We start from the raw sequence: 23,252 nt of genomic DNA on the forward strand, positions 1-23,252 counted from the left end.
GGGTGAGGATATGGTAATGAAATATTTTGTAATCTGATGGGAGTGAGGTGGCATTAAGGACAATTTTGTGAGAGTGTAAAAGTTTAGCTTTTGAGTGCAGGTGCTGAAGTAGGAGGGTTTCGAACGAAAGGAAAAAAAGAAGCAGCGACCTCGTCAAAGAGGGAGAAAGAAGCAGTAGGAAACACGAATCAAGCAGTAGAACAAACAAAGCACAAACTATACTCTTTGTCAGTGTAGGGCGTTGGAAATCAGGTAAACGTCTTTGTTGTGCGGTCGTTGTTGCTTTCTTTGTCTGTGTTAACATGATATATTACACCAGTTTAGGATTTAGGGTTTAGGTGAAAGCGTATAATATACCGCACTCATAACAAAATAAAATAAAAAATTCAAAATATTTAGGTGATCTGAAGGGAGTGAGGTGACATTAAGGACAATTTTGTGAGAGTGTAAAAGTTTAGCTTTTGAGTGCAGGTGTAGAAACAGGAGGGTTTCAAACGAAAGGGAAAAAGAAGCAGCGATCTCGTCAGAAAGAGGGAGAAAGAAGCAGCTGGAAGCACGAATCAAGCAGTAGAACAAACAAAACACAAACTATACTTTTTTTCAGTGTAGGGTGTTGGAAATCAGGTAAACGTCTTTCTTGTGCGGTCATTGTTGCTTTCTTTGTCTGTATTAACATGATATATTACACCAATTTATGATTTAGGGTTTAGGTAATATACCACACTCATAACAAAATAAAATAAAAAATTCAAAAAATTTAGGTAAAAACGTGGTATATTACATCAGTTGGATGACTTAACCGATGTGATATATCCACCAGACCGGAAAATACACTACCACCACTAACCAAAACCACCAGAGAAAACGCACCACATCGATGACAACATCAACAAACAGACCAACGACAACAAACACGGAAAGGAAAGGGCGTCACTGTTAGAACACAAACTAGCTGAAACGGAATCGAATATGTGTTCCTTTGCCGACAACGTCAATACATCAAGACTAATTTTTATTAAGCACCATTTTTTCATTTTTAATAAAATAATCTTTAAATTAAAACATATTTGTATACTATTAAATTTGTTCTTTAAGCTTTTATCAATGTTAATTTTTTGTCATCAACTAATTTGAAATCATTAAAAAATATTGTGATATTTAAAACAAAATTACAAAAATAATAAAAAAACTTATATTTAGAACAAAAGAAGGGAAGGGAAGCTTGAGAATGAGGAAGAGTTGAAGAGTGAAGAAGGAAAGAGAAGAGAAAATTAAATGTGAATATGAATATGAATATGAATATGAATTTGAATTGAATTTGAATGTGAATGTGAGTGTGAATGTGAATGGGGAATCAGAAGCAGAAGTGGACGCAGGACGAAGAAGACGCGCTCATCGCCGGAGTTGAAAAGCACGGTCCCGGAAAGTGGAAGAACATTCTCAAAGATCCCCAATTCGCCCCTTTTCTCACTTCCCGTTCCAACATCGACCTCAAGGTAAACCCTTTAACCCCTAACACCTTTTCTTTTCTTCAATTATTACAATTGGGATTAGGGTTAGGGTTCTTACAATCCCCCTCTTCCAGGACAAATGGCGGAATTTGAGCGTCAGTAACGGTTCTCAAGGCTCTAAGGACAAACCTAGGATTCCTAAGCTCAAGGCTCTTCCCGCTCCTCCTTCTGCTACCACCTCCTCCACCACAACCGCCACCTCTCAAAACGCCGCTCCTGCTACTCAAAACCGGCCTTCTGATGTCGCTGTCCCTGATTCTTCTCCGAATGACCAAGATGTCAAAAACCCTCCGAGGTATGACGATAGAACTGTATATGTACTGTGCTCTTTATTAATTTGCACCAATTAACAGTTGTCTGATGCTGTATTTGCAGTCATTGTTGTTCACATTCATTGAATCCCAATTAGAAATTCGAATTCTTTTGTTATAAATGTGAAAACATTACAGGCTATGTGTTCTTCTGCCAATTAAGATCATATTCTGAGGGGCTCTTGGTATTTTTGTTCTTTTATCAGGTATAATGCAATGGTTTTTGAAGCTCTATCAGCACTAAAAGATAATAATGGATCGGACCTAAATGCCATTGTTACTTTCATCGAGGTCAGATGAAGATCTTTATTACCAATGTTTCCATATATATATATATATATTTATTGTAAAGTGGTTTAGAATTCTTATTTCTGAGATTATATATGATAGGGGTTTTACATTTCAAAACCTAGAATGGGAATGCATATCAATTTCAAGATGTAATTCTGTGATCATACTCTTTATAGATCTGAGTTTTTGAGTTGCACTGTTCTTTAAGTTTTCTCACTTACCAGGGCAGTCCTATTGGAGAGTATAAACAATTTTTTTGTCCGTCAAAGTATAAATATTTCCGGTGGTAACAACTGACTTGCAATATTGTAATTTATCCCTTTGCCGTCTTCACATAAATTGGAGTATTAAGATCAATTCTTGAACTCCAAGACCCTAATAATGATTTTGTTATGATCTTTTAGAAGTAGTATGTTTAGGCCCTGCTTTTTTTTTTTTTTTTTTTTTTTATGGGGGAGAGGGGAGTTGGAAATTAATTTAACACGGTATGTGTATTGTGCGTGCTCTTCTTTACTTTGTATTATAATTTATTTGAGAATTTTTTATGTAACTAACAACCGCTACACATAATACTGCAGCAAAAACATCAGGTTCCTCAAAATTTTAGAAGGGCATTAAGTACAAGGTTGAGGAGGCTTGTTAGTCAAGGGAAACTTGAAAAGGTAATTTAGTTTCAATATATTGAAATGGTGATTTTACTGATGTATTGCATATTATAGTTTTCTTACTGTTGTAAATTCAGGAAACAACCTCTCTGCTTGGTGGAAAACTATGTATATCCACCCTCACCACTCCTCAATTCTAACAAAGTGGGAATCTCATGCACTGCACTTTCTTTTTTGTATATTATATTAATTTATTCAATTTTATTATTTTAACTTGTAAATATCATGCTCAGTTTGATGAGTGAAACACAATACTTGGCTGACATGGCTTTAATGTCCATGTAATTAGTACTGAATCATTGTTCTTTTTTTTTCCTATAGAGCAAGCATCGGCCTCCTCCTATGCTCCTCAATCTTGTTGTCTTATTATCTTATTTTGAAGTTGCTTTGCCCTTCAGACCTTTTGTTAATTCAGAAGTCGCCCTTATTCAATCTTTGTTAATATATTACTGTTCTTTACTACATATTTGTACTCTAGGATCTAATTGGAGTTCCTCAAAGGAAAATTATAGATTTTGTTACATGTTCATAGTAGGAGAAATACATTCTTATATGGGTGGGGGAATGATATGTAAGTTGCTCATTGGTTATGATACTACAACCTATATTTTCGTATGTTGTTGTGATCATAATTTATAAATTTTTTATATGTATATGCAGTACTGAACCATTAATATTTTTTTCTATAGACATTTACCAATATTGTGCATTTATGTTTTTTCCATGCACCAAATTTGCACACACCCTTGGACACAAACACATATGTGAAACACTTTTGAAATTGTATCTATTGGTATATTTTTGTATTATAAAGCAATTAGTAATGTGGTCTAAATATTTGCACATTTATGTATTTTTACACAATCATCATACCTGTGTTGTACTATGTCATATTTAAGTTGAAATATCTTGAAGCTTGTTTCCAGTTTTTGAGGATTTCTCTACTCTTTACCATCTACAGGTACAAAATTGTTACAAAATAAAAAAAGATGTTTCCTCAGGGACAAAATCACCTCCACCAAAACCAAAGGATGTTCGGCCACTGCAGCTACAACCACAACGGCAACCCCCAACTTCTGTCTTTACGGCATCTAATGCCACAGTAAAGGAAGCTGCAGATACTGCAGCCTACAGAGTTGCTGATGCTGAAAGTAAATCATACCTGGCTGCGGAAGCAATAAAGGAGGCAGAAAAAATATCATTGCTGGTTGAACATAGTGATTCAATGTTGCAGCTAGCAAAAGACATATATGAACAATGTACTATAGATAGCCTATCTTTCGTGCCTATAATTTGTGATTCTTTTAATATTATTGATTGACTATAACTACCATTGATCTTGTGGGTCTATTCATGCAGGTTCCCGTGGTGAAATTATCCTCTTGGCCTAAGATGGTTAACGGAAAAGGTCTATAAATATATTCATCTTGATGATGACTTCTAAATGTAAAATTTGGTTGATTAAACGAGATAGAATTTAACAAAATTTTGTTTGGTGTATTGTACCAGATTCTTTTAACAATTTTTTTTCTTTAAATTTGCTTGGAAGGTCATGTTTATAGGCCTGCTTATTCATGGGTCTTGACTCTGGTAGTCTGGAATCTGATCCTTCCTATCTATTTCCTTTAATTGAAAGTGAAACTTATATGATTGCTTTGGGTGATGTTAAAATATTATTAAATCAACAACATTTTTCTATGCTGTAGTTTAGACGCTTGAAGTAATCGAATTATACACTTGTAAAGTATTAGTTTGATTAAGACTTTATATTGATTTATAATTAAATATAAAATATTTGTATATAATTTTGATGTTTATTTTAGGGTTGACGAAGTTAGCCCCTCAAAAATTGATTGATTGGGTTAGTGTTTTCATTACTCCAACATGTTTTGTCCCGTTTTGCCTAGTTAGCCAAATTTACGGATTAGCCTGTCTTTTTTTTAAATTATATATTAAAATAATTTCAAAAGGTTAATTTTTTTTGTCAACAATTTTATATTATATTATATATCTATTTTAAATTTTAAAAATTGAAAAATTAATATCAAACAAGCTTGTTAGTGCTGATTTTTAATAAAGATTGTTTTATGAAAAATTTATACAATTGACAATAATTTCATTCGCATGTATAATTATAATTGATGCAAGTGCTAAACATTAAAGGTCGATGCTTCTTCCTGTTGTAAAATTTCTTGTAGTTGCTGAAAAAATACCTTATTCATTAAAATTGATACTGCAACAAAAAAACTATTTCAAAATTTTCAAAAGCAAAATTTCAAGATTTTTTAAAAGTGCTAGGAAATATAGTCGCCGTAATTCTTAGCGGTGTCATAAAGTGACGTGTTGTATCATAAAAAAATTAAGATATTGAAAAACAATGACTGTTCAAATGCATGTTGAGATGGCTAACATAACACGCAGTAAAATAACCTATTACTCTGCTATTAAAGTCCTGGAACAACATCATATCCTCTGCAGAAAAAAAATGTCAGAAGAAAAACATTTAACATGAAATGACGTCATCGGCAGCACAAAAAAAAATAAAACAGGAATTGGAAATCCTGAAGTTATACCAGGGTTGCCTCCAAGGACTTTGTAAAACTTGTTTGTTCAAAAGGAAAAACAAAATTCAAGTTCTACCAAGATCACCACATAATTCACAACCATACAATGTCTACAGCAAAACCATCATGAATCCCAATTCATCCACAACATGACAAATTTTCAAAAATTTAGACTACAGAAGCACAAGCCCAAGCTCCGACGGCTTCAATGCATGCCTCATTCGGTAGTTGTAAAGATAATAATGAAGTTTTCCATCACCTGGTCCAAACTTCAGTTCCCTCAAGAAGCTCTCATTCTGCATGACATCCAATGCATTGAAAACATCATAATCCTTCTGTTTTGCGACAATGAGAGCATCATTCATCAGCTGAAGCAAAGGTGTGACAGTGGAAACATTATAGAATGAATATGCTGCTTTCAAAAGTGAATAACTTGGGTGGCCAAGGATAGAAGAAGGAAGTGTGTAGAAACTACAGAAGTCAGTGACCTCATGAGTTTCAGGACTTTCAACCAGAAAACTATCAATAACATCCTCCTTTGGCAGAAGCCAATGCTCCACATCATTTTCATCAAAATCGGGTGCAACAGCAAAACGGCTCAAATAAGTCCTAATTAGCCTTGTAACTGCAGGAACATCATGAATTTCCATTTTTCTAAACCCTGGGGTGATTGTTGATTCTGGCAGCTTGTAAAGCTTGATGGTTCGACTCATTGTCATTCGTGCACCAAGCCGAGAGAAACCAACATCAATTAGCTTCTTGGGATTCAAAGATCTGTGCCAGTATTGACAAGTAGCTATTGGTGTAGGAAGAATTACTCCAGCAGTGTAAGCTGCTTGCCACATATTTTCCAGGTGCACCCTCCTGGTCACCTCTTTGATCATGACAGGAGCAAGCCTCTTTGTTCGAAGTTTCTTATGGACGCATAGGAAATTGATCTCTGCCATGTGAACAACCTCATCACGAACTCGGATTCTAGCAGGAATACCTGTTATGAAAGCAACCATCTTCTTGGTACTTTTAACACGAACACCAATATGCCAACTCCTGAAATATCCAGGAGGTTGGAGAGCCCAGCGCAGAAATTCTTTAGAGTACTTAAATCGAAACATGTTCTCATCATCCTCAACATAATTATGAGCAAGAAGGTTGTAAACTTCCTCACACATCTGCTCGGAGTTGATGTCACAAGTAACCCATTCATAGTGGTCAGGAAGGTTGTATGGTTCTTGTTTGACCTCAGATAAAGGGGTTGGAAGTTCAATAGGGCCTTCTGTCAAACTGGAGTCTCCTATATCCTTGAACTGCCCAACAGGTTGTGTTTCCCAAAATTTATGTCTTTTATCCAGAGAGAGAGATTCTTGAACTTTTTGTACTAGATTATCCAATGCAAGATCACTTTCAGCTGGTGAATTCCCATCTGGGTTGGGATTTGGTGTTTCTTCAGGTGATCCAGAGGAAGGATTGCTATCAACCATTTGAAATGCTTTCCAAAAGCGGTCTGAAAGACAAAATAAAGATTTTTCAGCATACAAATTTAGTAGAACAAAGCACAATTTTCTCCTAATTCTCGCGACTTCAGCATTCCATAATCAATGCCTTGTGGCCAACTATTATATGATATATATATATATATATATATATATATATATATATATATATATATATATATAATAGCATATAATGCCCAAACTAATATTTAGACTTAAATACTGGCTCCTTGATCTTTATGATACCATTACAAGCCAAGATCCAGTGTGGGCCAAATAAAAGAAATAAAAATGCCTACAGGCTATCTCACATTCTCATTTCAAATGAACTAATAAACATACAACTTAACTTTTAAAGAAGCTCTAGTTTTTTTGAAATGTGAGATACACATGTTTAGGTGAAACAAGCTGTCATACTATGAAATGCATATTTGATGGGAACAGAGTTGCACTAATAGATAATGATAAGTATTTATTTTCACATAACAAGTTAACAACTTCTTCTGCACATATTAATCAGCATGGGCCATTATGAATTTACTTTGCACAGCCACAAGATCCTTGAAGCAATGCTTGCATGTTTAAAGTGACTTACTCTAGTTGGAAACTGCTACTTCAGTGAAACAAGTAAAATTAGCTTTGGCTTTGGTATTCAGAGGATAAAATAGTCAAATTGAAATCCACCAAGTAAAATCTAGTACAGTTCACAAATAGATTTATGTATGATAATAGAATAAGAAAAAGTAAAATTTCCAACAAGCAACATTCAACAGAATTAATATTTCCAACATTCATCACCAAACCACAGGATCCATTATTTTCCTTTTTGGTTAGCACCAAGAATATCCCCCAACCAATAGTCGGAGATCCATCGTAGTCCAAGGCAAACTGAACACTAAACCCATTACTATAGGAAACATAAACCAGAAGGTGCATTTCCATCTGGGTTTCTTCAGGTAATCCAAAGACAACATTAGAAGGACAATCTGAAAGACAAATGACCATGTTCCAACAGTTTGATAAAAGAGGGAAAAGTTTCCCTAAGCACCGAGTAGCTGCAAAAGTTTAAGAAGAGATATTCCTCTACAATTCATCGGGAGGCAGAACACCTAACCGAAATTTTACCTAACTAAACTATATTTAAACTGTTGAGCTTCCAAACAAGTTCATTCTATTTTAAACTTCAAATTTTACATTTTTCTTTCTTAGAATTTGAATTTCAGCTTAATTAAACTCCAAAAACTAGTTTATACGACTAGGGTTATCCACTTCCCATATTCACTATTTTAGTCATATCACATCATTAGTCAATATGAATCTCCAACACAACTGTTCAATAACCCAACAATCTATTTTCACTTCTTTGGCACAAAAACAAGAAAACGTGACCAAACAACAAAGCTTGAACATATATGTTCATCTGATTATACTAAAGCAATTTTGAAAAAGGGAAAGGAAGTGAAATCGAAGAAGGTTCAGAGCATCTGAAAGTAAGCAAGTTTAGACGAGTTTCATCAGGGTTTGGAGCAAAGTAATTAGTAATGAGTGAATTTACCTGAGAGTGTGAACGAGTGAAGAAGAAGAAGAAGAGAAGAAGAAGAAGAAGAAGAAGAAGAATGGAATCAACCAAAACTGTGGGCGATATCGTGAGATCCGATTCTCTCACTGACAGAGGAGTTTGGTTCCCTACTTTAGGCCTTCGCTAAAACTGTCCAATGGGCCGGGCCCATAATCAGCTTTTCTTTATTCAAAATTGCTTCCTCCACCACCATAATTGCTTCTTGCACTTCCCATAACTGTAGAATATTAAAAAAATTCTTCATGTTCTGTCTCCAATATTAAAAAGATGACCCAAACAATGTGAACAAATTTTTTTTTCTTCCTGCACCTCCATAGGTTCTTCTGTCACTCTTATACACAATTTTTATCCTTTTTGTGTCACCCCACAGAATAGTTTCTGGATGTAATTTGAAAGCTAAAAAACACTTTCATATTACATAATTCGAAAACTAATCATGTATATAAAAAAAGACTTCTGAATTATGTAATCTAGAAACTAATTATAAATTTTTTAAAAAAATTGAATTATATAATTCAAAATATTACAGAAAAATATTTTTAGAAATATGAAAATTTATGGAAGTGAGAGTAGAATATATGAAAGTGCAGGAATAACCCAACAAAAATTATACTGCGAATAAGTTAACTATATGTGAATGAATAAAATGTATATATATATATATATATATATATGAAATGAATTTTTTGTGGGTTCATATATTTATTTAAATAGTTCGTTATAATATTGGGAATATAATTGTTGAAATAATAAAGATATGTTGATATTGTTATGATTTACACCCAAATGTTTTTATATATAATAAATAAATAGATAGATATCAGATTTACTAGTCACTTTCTTCTGTTGTTTATATAAAGAATAATTATATATATATATATATATATTATAATTACTATCATAGTATATAGAAAACTAGTAACAACACTTTTTTAGAAAAAAATACAATAATTCGAATTTATACTATTTAGTATTGGGAATAAATCTAGTTCAGAGGAACATTAATTATAATTGACATTGTTTATTACAATTTGTCTTTTAATATAAAACAATTATCTTTTTTTTTCAATTTAAAAAAATATATTTTTACTATCTTCTATATACATGTCTATGTATATATAAATTAAAATAGTTATTTTAAATGAAAATGTTTTTACAGCCTTTTTATTAAAAATGTTGTTAAAGGTTTTTTTTTATCAAGGTCAGTTTTAGAATAAAAATAAATAAATAAATAAATAAATTTCATTGTAGTATCCTATCATATCATGTTACTATTTGATTAACTATATCAGTATCAAATCAAAATAAAAACAAAAATCAAAATAAAAACTGAAAATAGGAATAAGAAATTATGTTATTTATGTTTATTGATTGATCCCAGAAGGCATCTGAAAGGGTAAACGTGGAAGGCTATATTTACTGTTTTGCCCCTTCCTTCCTTGTTCCTATAACACTCCCTCTTCTTCTCATTCGCCTCCCTTTAACTCCACGGTGCAGATCCGAGGAGTTACTCCTTTGCTCTTTTTTCTCTTTCCTTATTGCAATACCAACCCTTCAAGTTTCCACCAGGTATCTTGTTTTGCTTTTCAATTTCATAAATTATCCATTGTTCATTCGTTTCTCTGCTATGAATCTGGGCCTGATCTATGTTTTCTTTTTTCGTTTTAATTCGACCCCGAAGTTTGTGATTCGTTCTTTATTAGTCTGTTAAGTTTTCGGGCAAAAAGATCGTATTTTTAGATTTAATGGATTGTGGGGGTAGTGCATGTTTGATAGGTTGATTTGCTTTTTGATACTGTGAAATTTTATACTCCACGCGAGCTTAAGTTTTGAATGATCACTTTTGTTTTTGTTGTTTAGTTTAACTTTGATTTTGGCACTGTTAAACTGAATCATGGAGGAGTTGGCAAAGTGGGTATTTGACACTGAAAGATTTGTTTTTTGGTATGACATGCATCCCTTTTGCCCTTTAGAATGTCTTCTCCTGACATCAAAGACAAACAGAAGTTTAATACTTGCACTTCCTCCTGTGTATTGCAAGTTTGGCTCTTCTGTTAAATATGTCCAGTGGAGGATGTCCTTTTTTTTTATACATGTCCAATAGAAACTCCTAGTGGAGGTATTGGTGGTTTAGTTATTTGTATGATGTTTGGTTTTCGTGTTGTTTTGGAACTATTGTTTTGTTATCTGTATCAATTTCGCCTGATTATTTGAGTGTATGGTCTTTCTTTTATGACAGAGGTTTTGCTTTTTCCAGTTATGGCAGGTTTGGCTCCAGAAGGAACACAATTTGATGGTCGCCAGTATGATGCTAAGATGAGTGAATTGTAAGTTCCTGTACTGTATTCTTCACTAGTTGTATTTAATGCTTGAGTTCTTTATTCATGTACTATTTTCTGTGATTGTATTTAAAATTTAATACACAGGCTTTCCACTGATGGGCAAGAATTCTTCACCTCTTATGATGAAGTCTACGAAAGCTTTGATGCAATGGGATTACAAGAAAATCTTCTGCGAGGGATATATGCTTATGGTATCTACTGGCAGATTGACCCTCTTAGTTTAAGTGCTTATTATTCATATCTTTTGTTTATGCCAATTGCTCTTTCAAAATCTTTAGAATTCAATTAAATGCGTAAACAAATTAATTTGTGGCAGATTAATTGAAATTACATGTAGTTTCATTAAAAATCATTTAGATTCATTGTTGTGTTTATATTATCATTATTAAGGATTGGGGATGCTTATACTTTATAACTTGCTTCATAATGTACGTGTTAAATGAGCATCAACCATTTTCATTACATATTTATGACTGCACTTTTGTATTTTAAAATTTCCCTATGTACTTATTGGAAGACAACAAAACAAAGTGGGTACATGGTAAATGAATAAAATCTTGAGATTTTAGTTGTTTTGAAACTGATGAGATATTTCGTGAGGATATTAATGATGTACTTTGAAAAGTATTATTGTTACTCATGCTTCTCTTATCACAAAATGACGTGTTGGTGTTTTATTACTGTTCTTAAGGTTTTGAGAGACCTTCTGCAATCCAGCAACGAGGAATTGTTCCTTTCTGCAAGGGTCTGGATGTGATTCAACAGGCTCAATCTGGAACAGGAAAGACAGCAACATTCTGTTCTGGAATTTTGCAGCAGCTTGATTATGGATTGGTTCAGTGCCAGGCTTTGGTTTTGGCACCAACAAGGGAGCTAGCACAGCAGATTGAGAAAGTTATGCGAGCTCTTGGTGATTACCTGGGTGTTAAGGTTCATGCTTGTGTTGGTGGGACAAGCGTCCGTGAGGATCAGCGCATTCTCCAAGCTGGTGTCCACACTGTTGTTGGCACTCCTGGCCGTGTGTTTGACATGCTGCGAAGGCAGTCTCTTCGCCCAGATTGCATAAAGATGTTTGTTTTGGATGAGGCTGATGAAATGCTTTCACGAGGTTTCAAGGATCAGGTTCTTTTTCTGATTAGTTTCCACAATTTGATTAGTGCTCCAATCTTGGTTCTCATGTACCTGTTGATTATCTTATTCCTTTTGTTGTTAAATATCCTGGAAGTTTGAGGTGTGAATTCCCTTATGTTTATAAAGCACAAATAAATTAATCACTGTCCAAAACCTTTATGCAGTGAAGGCTTATGCTCATTATCTTCTATAGGAGTCTATAATATGGTATATTGCACTTATTACATACAATCTAGCATAATTTTTGAATGTATGGCATAGATGGGAAGGGTTATAAGACAAACAAAATACAATATTTGTTTATGTGGATTGGATACAAGAATTTTCTGTTCTTCAATCAAAATAAACATCCGTTAGAAAGGTAAAAGTTTATGTATTTTCATTCCATGACACTGAGAATATGTTGGTTGGTGTTGCAGATCTATGACATCTTCCAGCTGCTGCCATCCAAAATTCAGGTTGGGGTGTTCTCTGCTACAATGCCACCAGAAGCCCTTGAGATTACAAGGAAGTTCATGAATAAGCCAGTGAGAATCTTGGTAAAGCGTGATGAACTGACCCTGGAGGGTATCAAACAGTTTTATGTGAATGTTGACAAGGAAGAGTGGAAGCTAGAGACATTATGCGACCTTTATGAGACTCTGGCCATCACCCAGAGTGTCATTTTTGTGAATACCAGGCGCAAGGTCGACTGGCTCACTGACAAGATGAGAAGCAATGACCACACAGTCTCTGCCACCCATGGTGACATGGACCAAAACACGCGTGACATCATCATGCGCGAATTCCGGTCCGGCTCGTCTCGGGTTCTCATTACCACTGACCTTCTGGCCCGTGGCATAGATGTGCAACAAGTGTCTCTGGTGATAAACTATGATCTGCCAACCCAGCCTGAAAACTATCTCCACCGCATAGGGCGTAGTGGCCGGTTTGGAAGAAAAGGAGTTGCTATAAACTTTGTGACAACAGATGATTCCAGAATGCTGTCTGATATTCAGAAGTTCTACAATGTGACTGTAGAGGAGCTGCCATCAAATGTTGCTGATTTGCTCTGATGAGTTAATTTTTGTTCTCTGTTAAGTCATCAGTCATCAGGCCTTTTTTTATTGCTATCTCATTTTCTCTCGCTCTAAATATTTTATCCACATTAGAGATCAAAGACATATGATCTGATGCTATTTGTATTGGATTCTATAAATTTTGTTTAAATCAATCGATTAATTAGCAGGTTGCTGTTTCAAGCCTGCATTTACTTCATTGTCTCATCTGCATTTCTTTTTGTGCAGCACTTCCTGTTTCCATTGTAACTCATGATAAGGTAAACACCCCACAGCCTGCACTTGCCAATCTTTTCAGCATACAAGTTTTAAATCAGATTTCAGTTAACTATATTTAATACAACACTCTTGAAAATTAACCATGTTTTTAATTGTAAGGCAGAGTTCGATTTGCAGGCTTCTAAATCTATTGAAGTCCAAAATATTAATATTATTATGATCCATGGCAAATTTGTCAAATAGAGATGTACTGGGATTTTTTTTTATGGTTATTATTTTATTCATATTTTAAAATAAATTACATAGTCTTAGAATCAAAAGTTATAATACAAATGTACTATTTGATAATATTACATTTAAATATAATAGATGTGTTAGTTAATTTTAAATATATATATATATATAATATTATATGTAAATATAATAGAGGATTTGGTCTAGTTCTAAATTTTTAATTCAAAATTTGAATAAAATTTTATCGAGAAAAAAATAAAATAATTTTTTCTTAAGTAGAGTTTTTGATTTTTTTTTTATTATTTTACACTCAGTACAAAGCATATTTTATTACACTTTAACATTTTTTTTCTGTGTTGTGACCAAGTTTCTCCAAAAGTTATTTTCATCCCTCCATTCCATTGAGTTATACGTTTGAAAGTACTGGATGTTGCTTTTGTACTGCTTAAACATGATTTTTTAACGTATCTTTCTGATGTGAACCAAACACTGCATAATATAATTGCAGTATGTTCCTGAATTTTTTATTTTTAAAAAAAGCTCATGCTGATGATAGAAAATATATTTACTCAGTGACTATACAATGCAAACATTACCTTCAGTGCTGAATTATTGAAGTAAGGTTAAGAATATGACAGCATTCGAATAATATTGTATCAAATAGTTTGAAGAGGATTGCTTCAGTGGTAGGTACTGACACTGATAATACTAATAACCAATATTACTATGCACGTTCCACCAAATCTTTAAAATAAAGTTTGGTATAGAACTCTAAAATCAACTCAAGGAAAAAAAGGCACTTCTGGTATTGAAACTAAACACTTTTGTGCTATGAAAGAACGAAAACTATGAAATCTATTAGTTTTGTGTACCAAATTCCTTTGGTTGGTAGTGTTATTGTGTGGAACTAAGACAACAAGGATAAACGATTGAAAAATTGATTTCTTCTCTTTAATAGTGTTTGGCTGTTTTTTTCCTTTGTTACTAAGTTTCAAGTTTCGGTTCTCGGTCGAAAGTGTACTTGTAAAAGGTACTCCGATTATTAAGTAAGGATTCGGTGTATAATAAGTATGTATTGATTAGTACCTTTGTTTCATCTTTTGTGTTTGGACTATATTAAGTCATTTTCCTTAGTTAGATTTAAATTATTACACTTGAAAGCATCTTCCATGCCTTTTGCCTCTTCTGTCAATCATTTCAAGCTTTGAGAAGAAATACTTGAAATTTCAACCTAGATTGATGATGTCAGAGACACAAACATGTGGGATGATCCATTGGGATTAAGATACTATTTATGATGCAGAGTGTGGACCACAATTGACTAAAAAATCAGAGTGTTTTGCTTTTTCATGAACAGAGATTGGTTTTGGGGATTTTGTAAAATATACTAACGGAATGGGAGATGCTCCTCTGTCACTACTTATCCACTTTATAAATACATGAGTGTTCTATCTCTTTATTACCTATGTTTTTTATCCACTTATGTGCATAACACCAAATTCAAAAGCTATTAATGTAAATTTAGAATCTTGATCTCAAGTAACATAATCAGTGAAAGAAACTTCAGCTAAAATTGTGTGGAGGAAATAGGATCCATCTGAACTTAAAAGGACTGGTAATCTATTGAAATAGTAAAGTTCATTTCTTCATCTAACTTCTCAGTTAATACTTTTGAAGAAATCATTAGTAGCACCAAGAATTATAAGAAGTTAGTGTGTTTTTGCAAGTTCTCAAGTTTAGCTAAGAGGGCGGTGCATTAACTTGTATTTTGTCAAAAAGGGCATTACTCCTTTTCTACCATTGCTACCAGCTACTTCCATGCCATAATCAATTGGGAGTGATGATATATTTGACAACCATATATCATATTATAACTGAAAAGAAAAATAACTTTTTACTGAAATGCTACAAATGGAAAGATCTCAGTTTACAACATCAATATAATTTCAAAATTACTTCATTTCAACTAAGTTAATTATTAACTTTTTAGTCATAATCTGTAATCTGGTGCAGAGTTATCAATTTATTTTGCTATAATCAATTTTATCACATCTATGTATAAAGAGTTAGTCAAACCAAAATACCTAAAACAGTTATGCCATGTTGGATGCCCCCCACTGACTTCATTAATCAAAACGACAAAACAAAGAATAACATTATCTTCTTCAACTGTCTCCTATTCAAAGATTTTATTATATGAAGTTAGGAAAGAAGCAATGAACAACACTGATAAAATACAACTAGAAAAAAGCAAAACCAACCGACCAACCTACCTTCTCTTTTAGCTTCATTCCTTCTCTCCTTAAAACTACACATCCTTAGTTCTTCACTCTTGTGTTTGTGTAGTGTGGTTTCCACCATGGAATTCAGATCCAAATCATGCAGGAGTGAGAGTCTGCAGCTTGAAAACTACAATGGAGGAAGGGTGGCCCCAACAGGTATGCAAGATCTGAGGTCTTACAGTTACAGTGCAAGCTATGCTGGTTCTGCTTATCCATACAAGATAGGTAAGGAAAACGAAGTGAAGGTGGATAAAGGAAAAAACACAGTTAACAAAGTATCAAAAAGTTGGAGCTTCAATGACCCTGAGTTGCAAAGGAAGAAGAGAGTGGCTGGCTATAAAATATATTCTGTGGAAGGAAAGATGAAAGGCTCACTGAGGAAGAGTTTAAGGTGGATCAAGAACACATACACACAAGCTGTTCATGGATGGTGGTGATGAATCTGTATATAGTTATGCACAATATAGTAATATACTACTCTCTCTTTTTTGTCTTCTATTATGATTTCCTTGTTTGAAGATGGATTCTAAATCTATTTAAACCAAATTTGCTTTCTTACAAATGCTAAAACTCCTCTCATGTATCAAACTCCATGAAGTTCCTCGAATATTTCAGGGAGTTCTGATCTATTTTAGAAGACTGATGCTGAATTTCCAAATAGTACTAAATGGTGCTTCTGGTGATTAATAGATCTTGACTTCATAGATTAATCAGGATTATGATAACTAGAGACTATGTAATAGCTTTTCCTTCTTCATTCCCATTAGCAAAAGTTATGGTCCATTTATCATTTCCAGATAAGAACAAGGATGCAATTATTAGCTTAAAGTTTTGAAATTTTTATATGGGGTGCCAAGCTATGTGCCCCTAGCAGCTATTATTAGAAATTCCATGCTTTTCATATTTCAGTGTTCTTTTTTCCTATTATGGTACAGGTGCATGGAAACCAGACTATACAATTTCAACTGAGAAAGAAGGAGTATGAAATCAAAGGCAGAGGAAAAATACAGAGAGATCAATAAAGCCAATTAGTTGAAGAAAGAATTGGTTGAGTAATTCATTCTGTGTCAGTCTTGTATGTGATATCAACAGATCTCAATAAGAGTTAGGACAAAACTTACGCATCTGCAATATCTATGTAAACTATAGTGAAGAAGTGTGCTAAAGTTAACACTGTTTTGATGAGAGAATGAAAATGGAATTTGCATTGAAGAGTACAATCTAATATAATAGTTGGGTTCAGTATTACAATATATCTTAAAACATATATTGATTAATTAGTTCTAACTTGTATGATCCTAACATCCCCACAAGTGCGAGTCCATGAAAAACAGTTCTAGGTTGGTGAGAAGCCTAAGGAATGATGAATGATCTATAAGCCTAAACACATGTATTAGGAAAAGAGTCATATGTGAATTTTAACTCTAAATACACCTTATATTTAAAAAAATATTGTAAGGAGTAAACTTTAAATCTAATTCAACTTTATAAAATTAATTATAAAATAAAATTTATTTTCATATATTATAAAATGTTATTATGAAACTCATTTTTTTTATTTTCATATATATTATAAAATGTTATTATCTTTAATCAGAAACACATTTTTTCTCGCTAATTATTTGATTTGGATACATAACATTAAAAAAGAGAGTTTGACTTATCTTTCCTCTAATTATTTGATTTGATACATAATATTAAAAAAAAGGGTTTGACTAAAAATATAAGTAGTTTGAATAATTCTTATGCTATAAATAATGTATTATTAAAAATCGTCTATTTTTATGATCATTACTTCACAGGACGTATTTAAAGTATTATATAATTAGTTGATTATGTACGATATTTACACTGGTGTATCAAAATTCAAGTCAAATATATTTTGTTTTTTTTTATTTGAATTGGAAATTAAAGGACTTGTTTTGCAATTCAATCTTAATTGCTTATTACTTTAAAATATTTAACAATTATAACTGGGCTGGCTGTTATTTTCCTCTGCCGAAAATTCATTGAAGCTCTGATTTCAAAGTTGTTATGAAACGGCACTCTACAAAATATTTTTGGGTAGAAAATAATGAAAAATGGTATTTGTTCCGATTGTTCATTGGTTGACATAAATTATGAAGACTTGTTTGTATCTCTTAACCACCAATTCAGGATTCGAATGTGTCACGTCAGAAGAAAGATATCTACTTTATGTGTGTAAGATAAATATTTATATTTATTTAATTAAAATTCACAATAAATAAATATCCTGAATTTCTTTATCAATGGATACAACTTGACACGTTAGTTATTTAAATATTAAAATTTTAAAAAATTAACAAAGTGAATAAGTTGTGCTAAAATGGATACAATAAAACTTTAAAACATTATTAAAATTTTAAATCTTGATTTTATGATGACTTTTTATAAAATTATGTCACTTTCACATAATTTTATATGAATAAAACATGTCAATTTAATACGACTTAAACATGTCACTTTAACACGTCTTATCCAATTCAGCAAGTTTTTAAAATTTTAGTCATTATGGAAAATTACACACATTTTGTTAAAAAAATCCTAAATCTGTTAATTATATTTTACAATTAACCATTTCAATATGATATGATATAATTCTTAATTGGCATTTTTACAAATATTAAAATACAAGTTATAATTTGTGATAGTCAACAAAAATTTCGACAAGTGCCTGAAATTGACGTTAAAATGAGAGAATATTTAATAGAGTTTGAATTGAAAGAGTCATGATATAGATTGGAGTTGAAAATGAACTAACAGAGAATACAAAAAGTTGGACTTTAAATAGAGTTTAATTATATGACTAGCTCACATTAACATGTTTGTAAGATGTAATGAGAAGTGAACAAAGAAATGTTATAATTCCCCAACTAATAGTGTTTATGAATGAAATGAGATGAAATGATATGATAAAAGAGAAGCATAGGAGACTAAATATGAAAGCAATCATAAAGGTGAAGCAAAACATTTGTGAGTATAACACAAAGCGTATGAAGAGACGAAGCCTTTTACACAGTGAGTTTAGTTAGGAAGGTGCCTATACATACGTATTTTTATTGTATACTTAAAGGGGGAGATAATTCATAATTCTTCCCTACTTGTTCGCAGCTTTTCTTCAACACAATGCATAGACAACATTCCACTCCTTAGTTCGTCAAAAAGAGTATATAAGCCTTTTAGAATTTACAAAGAAGAAAGGTGATCGATCATGGAGAGTGGTAGCTGCTAATAATGTACCCTCTCTTCATTGAAATGTAGGCTCTCAATACCCCTAAGAGTTGTCTCCAAATTCTTTATGTTCGATGTGTTTCTGCCAGAGGATGTACGGTTCTGCTCAGATGACGTGATCGCTGAACTTCTCTGAGCACCAGGAACAGACATTTTACGAAGTGCTCCCTGACTTGAATCCAGAGTCAGAGGACGAGAAACCTCACTCTCACTGCCAACAACCACATCACGGGATTCCCGGCTGCCTGAGACACCACCTCGCCTTGCAGATCCAATTGGCCGGAAAAAATTAGAACTTGACAACTGATAAACCATGCACACAGATTTGTGAGTAACACGAAAATTAATTGCCATATAAACAGATAAACAAGTATAACCTCAACCTGTAAGATATATCAAATATGATTATAATTTTGAAACAAGAAGGCAATCTGATAAAAGAAAGATCACCAACACAAACAACACAGGGTCTATATTATATTGGTTTAGTTTGCCAGCGAATTACAAGCACTGGATGAGTATATTCTCCCCCACAAAACTCTAATACAGGTCTGAAGAATTTAAGTTCAGGAAATGATATATAAAATGTCTAACATAAAGCTAAGTTTTGAATATTAAATGACCTATTTATTTCGTGCTTCATCTGTAAACAAACGCAATACAGCCAATACTGTGTAATCGGGTCATGGCCAAAATAAAAAAGATACAACAAATTCGTAATTTTGTCTTGAATGAATGAAAAATAGTTTATTATTATTTTCCTTCTAATGCAATCCCATATTCCTGATAAATAACAATTCCCTTAATCAAACATGGTTTGAAAAGTAAATAATAGATTTAAGAAATCTGAAAATTAATGCGTAAAGAAACCATCGTCTTTAAACTTTCTGCAAGAAATATGATGACATCACAGCACAAGTAATAACCATAAATTAATACACGCACCGTAACATCTTTAGATAGAGTCGAGTCATATGTAACTGGGCTCTTTTGCCTCGATAACACTCCATCATTAGCAAAAGGTACAGGGTTTCTCCTACGAGTAGGATCTGATGAAGACCAATTATTATGCCTACCATCCTCTCCACCTACAAAGAAGACGCCCCATAAAAAATGCACGAGTTACATAACAAAAAAGCATAAAAAGAATGAGTAAAATGACAAACTAAAAGGGACAAAAAAATCACGTTATAAACGATGGATCAGACATATGGAGCCAAAAGAAAAATCATACCTAACTGTCCATCAGCATTTGCAGCCAGTGGTGGCACGCCTGAACTTGGTCCAGCAGCAGGAGGACCCTGAAAGGGTCACTTCCACTAAATTAACCTAATCTTAACAATCAATCAGCTAATACAATGAGATAGCATGCCATCACTTACAATGGCACGGGCAGGGGCAGTGGCACTTTGAGATTGCTGATATTTCAAAATGGTCCAATCAAAGACATAATCAAACTGGAACCCTGGTGCAAGTAAACAGCCCAAAAGGGCATAAAAAAAGTCATTTGGTCCCTATAATAATTTTATCAAGGAGCACAGAACATGGTACATCCAAAAATAAAACATAAATAGAAGAACAAGGCTCAAACCTTCACGAATGAAAAGGTCACGCAGAAGTCTTTTCAAATAAGCATAATCTGGTTTGTCATCAAACCTCAGTGATCGGCAGTAATGGAAGTATGAAGCAAATTCTGAGGGATAGCCACGACAGAGAGACTAACAAAAAAGCAATCCAGTCAGATACAATTTTGAAAACAAAATATGGACATATGATATTAAACAAAAAACCTTCTTAACTACACAACCACACCTCAATAGAAGTAGTAACTTTCTTCTCACTAATCTTCTCGTACTTCTGCTTCTTAGTACCAGCTTTCAATCCCTGCCAAGGCAGACTGCAGAACTTCCAAATGAAAAAACAGTACGTGATAAAAATATAAAAAATTAAATAAGAAAAGAGAGAGGCTACTGACCTTCCTCTTAAAAAGTACATAAGAACATATCCAAGTGACTCTAAATCATCCCTGCGGCTTTGCTCTATAAAAGCATGAAAATGACATTTTCAGGTCCAAATAAATGGTCTTCCACAAAGAAATAAAGAAAGGTTACTGATCAAGAGAGACATAAGAGCATACCAATTCCTAGATGAGTATTCATACTAGCATACCTAGCAGTTCCTGTCAAATTCTTGTTCTCTCTGCAAACAATTACAAGGAAGTCAAATCCCCGAAAATCATGAAAGTACAGAATGCAACATAGAGACACAAAAATCAAGTTCTATCTTCATGTTTATTTAAAAAAATTTGGGACCATGTAAATTGATAACATAGAAATAAAAAGAATAAAAACTACTAACAAATCATAGAAGAGAAATACCCATACAAGTCGTGTAAGTAACAGAAACAAGCCATGGTTGATTAAAGAAACGCATTCACAGATTGCAAGGACACAAATTGGTATTAATATTTGGAACACAAACATAGATATTAATATTTGGAACACAGGCATAGAAGGTTCCACTGCAAGCCGAATTAGCTTCACAACTTTCAATGACATTAATTTTAAGCTGCTATTCTTTAACAAGAAATCTCACATAAACAGTTACCAACTCTTTAACATGCCGATATAGACTCGTCCCTGGTTCCTAAAAGTTGAAACCTGTTTGAAGTTGAACTGTGCAAACCATAGTAAATAAAATCAGATAAATGTAAAGTACCTGTAAGGGATATGCTGATGTGTAGTAGTGTCTCTATATTTCTTAGCAAGGCCAAAGTCAATGACATAAACCTAAAATGTGGCAGATACGAAGAGGATACATCAAACATAAGATATGATAAAAAAATTAAAAATCAACAATTAAGCACATACTTGATTTGCACGCCTCCCTAAACCCATGAGGAAGTTGTCTGGCTTGATGTCGCGATGTAAAAATGATTTGGAATGAACAAATTCAACTCGATTTATCTGTAAGCAGTTTAAGATGTATAAACAACATCAGTCAGTGTAAGTCGGAATAAAGAAAGATGTCTCCTCAGTAGGGGAAACCTACCATCTGATCAGCAAGCATAAGAACAGTTTTGAGAGACAATTTCCGACTACAGAAGTTGAACAAATCCTCAAGACTAGGGCCAAGTAAATCCATCACGAGAATATTGTACTCTCCTTCAACACCGTACCATTTCACATTTGGAATCCCATCTGCCAAAATAAAAGACGGCCAACCAAAAACATTTAAGTTGAGTGAGCATCACAAACCAACAACAAATAAAGTTTCCCCAAGAAGAGAGCTTACTTCCTCCTTGCAGTATTTTATACAGCTTAGATTCATACAACAGTTGAGGGTGCTTGGTTTTGACACTTTCCTGAATCAAAAACCAAATCCGATTAAACACATCCAACCCCGCACTCAATGATTTCAATTTTCCAGCAGAAAGAAACAAAAAAAAAACTTAACTTCCAAACACTAATTAGCAAAAATTAACCAACGACTCCAGTGGTAGAAAACAAACTAAAAGAAAACGAAAAGATATCTGATATGCTATAGCTCCAATTTCAACTCTATAACACAACGTCACTGAAATTTTCCAATTCCTAACTTCTGCAACTTTTAAATTTCTCAGCAACCAAAAAGGAGTAGCAAAAAAAAAAAATATGTTAAACTTTTTTTTCAAATTAGGGTATGTCGTAGGTCTGAAAACTCACAAGCTTAATCGCAACCTCTTCATTCGTCTGAAAATTAGTTCCTGCGGCAACACAAACAAAATTAACAAAAATAGGAAAATTGGCAGTGAATAAGCAAAAAGCGAAAAACGAAGAGCGAACCGAGATAGATCTCCCCGAAGGATCCGCTGCCAATTTTCCGACCGAGACGGAACTTGTTCCCAACTCGAGTTTCCATTCGGCCGAAACCCTAAAAGGTTTGGGAAACTGAAATTTGGAATTGGAAAAGCGAACGCGTAGTGTAGTTAGCTACGAGTTGAAGTAGGTCATGGGAGAAGAAGAGGGCAAAATCGGAAAATGGGAAAAAATGAGGGCAAAATTGGGAAAGAGAAACGGATAAAAGAAAACGGAGAGAGAGAGAGAGAGAGAATGATGGTTGTGTGTCACACGCTTCCTTACCCTCTTCAACCTACCACCTCTTTTGTTTTCTTTGCAAAGATAAAACGACCTTCTTTTGGGTTTTGTTTCGTCGTTTAATTCCTCCTTCTCATTTTGGGAATATATTTCCAATTCTTATATTTGTCTCAATTCTAAAAAAATATATTTTTATCCATCTATTTAGAATTTCGAGAACATAATTTTTTTTCTTTCTGTTATATAT

At 33.4% G+C, this 23,252-nt stretch overlaps 5 protein-coding genes across 8 annotated transcripts; 3 read left to right on the top strand and 2 right to left on the bottom strand.

The window, feature by feature from the left end:
- On the top strand, positions 1–4,430 carry LOC137818670 (telomere repeat-binding factor 4). Of its 3 annotated transcripts, none has more exons than XM_090296244.1 (7): positions 1–252; positions 472–1,496; positions 1,586–1,806; positions 2,029–2,113; positions 2,692–2,775; positions 3,740–4,037; positions 4,138–4,430. In XM_090296244.1, the coding sequence occupies exons 2-7, from the start codon at positions 1,347–1,349 to the stop codon at positions 4,167–4,169; spliced, it is 870 nt and encodes a 289-aa protein (XP_090152370.1). In that variant the 5' UTR covers positions 1–252; positions 472–1,346; the 3' UTR covers positions 4,170–4,430. The 3 variants fall into 3 exon arrangements, 2 of the variants coding, with proteins under 2 accessions (XP_090152370.1, XP_090152371.1); XR_016516189.1 differs by lacking the exon at positions 1–252 and adding an exon at positions 2,856–2,922 and having other exon boundaries at positions 987–1,496; XM_090296245.1 differs by lacking the exons at positions 1–252; positions 3,740–4,037; positions 4,138–4,430 and adding an exon at positions 2,856–2,924 and having other exon boundaries at positions 987–1,496.
- An 886-nt stretch (positions 4,431–5,316) lies between these two features.
- On the bottom strand, positions 5,317–8,522 carry LOC137818509 (glycylpeptide N-tetradecanoyltransferase 1). Its single transcript, XM_068621976.2, has 2 exons — positions 8,388–8,522; positions 5,317–6,843 (listed from the first exon to the last, which is right to left on the bottom strand). Exon 2 carries the CDS (start codon positions 6,818–6,820, stop codon positions 5,516–5,518), a length of 1,305 nt encoding a protein of 434 aa, XP_068478077.1. The 5' UTR covers positions 6,821–6,843; positions 8,388–8,522; the 3' UTR covers positions 5,317–5,515.
- Positions 8,523–9,762: 1,240 nt separating this feature from the next.
- Positions 9,763–13,136, top strand: LOC137818385 (eukaryotic initiation factor 4A-10). The gene is made up of 5 exons (XM_068621784.2): positions 9,763–9,980; positions 10,669–10,738; positions 10,838–10,944; positions 11,445–11,875; positions 12,304–13,136. The coding sequence occupies exons 2-5, from the start codon at positions 10,671–10,673 to the stop codon at positions 12,937–12,939; spliced, it is 1,242 nt and encodes a 413-aa protein (XP_068477885.1). The 5' UTR covers positions 9,763–9,980; positions 10,669–10,670; the 3' UTR covers positions 12,940–13,136.
- Positions 13,137–15,568: 2,432 nt separating this feature from the next.
- Positions 15,569–16,891, top strand: LOC137818389 (uncharacterized). Its single transcript, XM_090296246.1, has 2 exons — positions 15,569–16,143; positions 16,613–16,891. Exon 1 carries the CDS (start codon positions 15,755–15,757, stop codon positions 16,112–16,114), a length of 360 nt encoding a protein of 119 aa, XP_090152372.1. The 5' UTR covers positions 15,569–15,754; the 3' UTR covers positions 16,115–16,143; positions 16,613–16,891.
- A 1,765-nt stretch (positions 16,892–18,656) lies between these two features.
- Positions 18,657–23,085, bottom strand: LOC137818388 (casein kinase 1-like protein 2). 2 transcript variants are annotated; one of them, XM_068621791.2, is made up of 14 exons: positions 22,754–23,085; positions 22,634–22,674; positions 22,224–22,293; positions 21,981–22,129; positions 21,800–21,895; positions 21,648–21,718; positions 21,067–21,128; positions 20,905–20,968; positions 20,742–20,826; positions 20,521–20,647; positions 20,312–20,394; positions 20,164–20,230; positions 19,875–20,017; positions 18,657–19,232 (listed from the first exon to the last, which is right to left on the bottom strand). In XM_068621791.2, exons 1-14 carry the CDS (start codon positions 22,827–22,829, stop codon positions 18,927–18,929), a joined length of 1,440 nt encoding a protein of 479 aa, XP_068477892.2. In that variant the 5' UTR covers positions 22,830–23,085; the 3' UTR covers positions 18,657–18,926. The 2 variants fall into 2 exon arrangements, with proteins under 2 accessions (XP_068477892.2, XP_068477891.2); XM_068621790.2 differs by having other exon boundaries at positions 20,742–20,968; positions 22,754–23,065.
- Between the last annotated feature and the right edge of the window lie 167 nt (positions 23,086–23,252).

Source organism: Phaseolus vulgaris, chromosome 10 (assembly GCF_051622355.1).
Source record: "Phaseolus vulgaris cultivar YP4 chromosome 10, ASM5162235v1, whole genome shotgun sequence".
NCBI lineage: Eukaryota > Viridiplantae > Streptophyta > Magnoliopsida > Fabales > Fabaceae > Phaseolus > Phaseolus vulgaris.

Excerpts from the sequence above, each read along its gene's own strand:
- LOC137818385 (XM_068621784.2), top strand. The coding sequence starts at position 10,671 with ATGGCAGGTTTGGCTCCAGAAGGAACACAATTTGATGGTCGCCAGTAT. Across the intron at positions 10,945-11,444 it reads GCGAGGGATATATGCTTATG|GTTTTGAGAGACCTTCTGCA; the intron begins GTATCTACTGGC and ends ACTGTTCTTAAG. Across the intron at positions 11,876-12,303 it reads CACGAGGTTTCAAGGATCAG|ATCTATGACATCTTCCAGCT; the intron begins GTTCTTTTTCTG and ends TTGGTGTTGCAG.
- LOC137818388 (XM_068621790.2), bottom strand. The coding sequence starts at position 22,829 with ATGGAAACTCGAGTTGGGAACAAGTTCCGTCTCGGTCGGAAAATTGGC. Across the intron at positions 21,719-21,799 it reads TAGGGAGGCGTGCAAATCAA|GTTTATGTCATTGACTTTGG; the intron begins GTATGTGCTTAA and ends GCCACATTTTAG. Across the intron at positions 19,233-19,874 it reads CTCTATCTAAAGATGTTACG|TTGTCAAGTTCTAATTTTTT; the intron begins GTGCGTGTATTA and ends ATGGTTTATCAG.
- LOC137818670 (XM_090296244.1), top strand. The coding sequence starts at position 1,347 with ATGGGGAATCAGAAGCAGAAGTGGACGCAGGACGAAGAAGACGCGCTC. Across the intron at positions 1,807-2,028 it reads GATGTCAAAAACCCTCCGAG|GTATAATGCAATGGTTTTTG; the intron begins GTATGACGATAG and ends TTCTTTTATCAG. Across the intron at positions 2,114-2,691 it reads CCATTGTTACTTTCATCGAG|CAAAAACATCAGGTTCCTCA; the intron begins GTCAGATGAAGA and ends ATAATACTGCAG.
- LOC137818389 (XM_090296246.1), top strand. The coding sequence starts at position 15,755 with ATGGAATTCAGATCCAAATCATGCAGGAGTGAGAGTCTGCAGCTTGAA.
- LOC137818509 (XM_068621976.2), bottom strand. The coding sequence starts at position 6,820 with ATGGTTGATAGCAATCCTTCCTCTGGATCACCTGAAGAAACACCAAAT.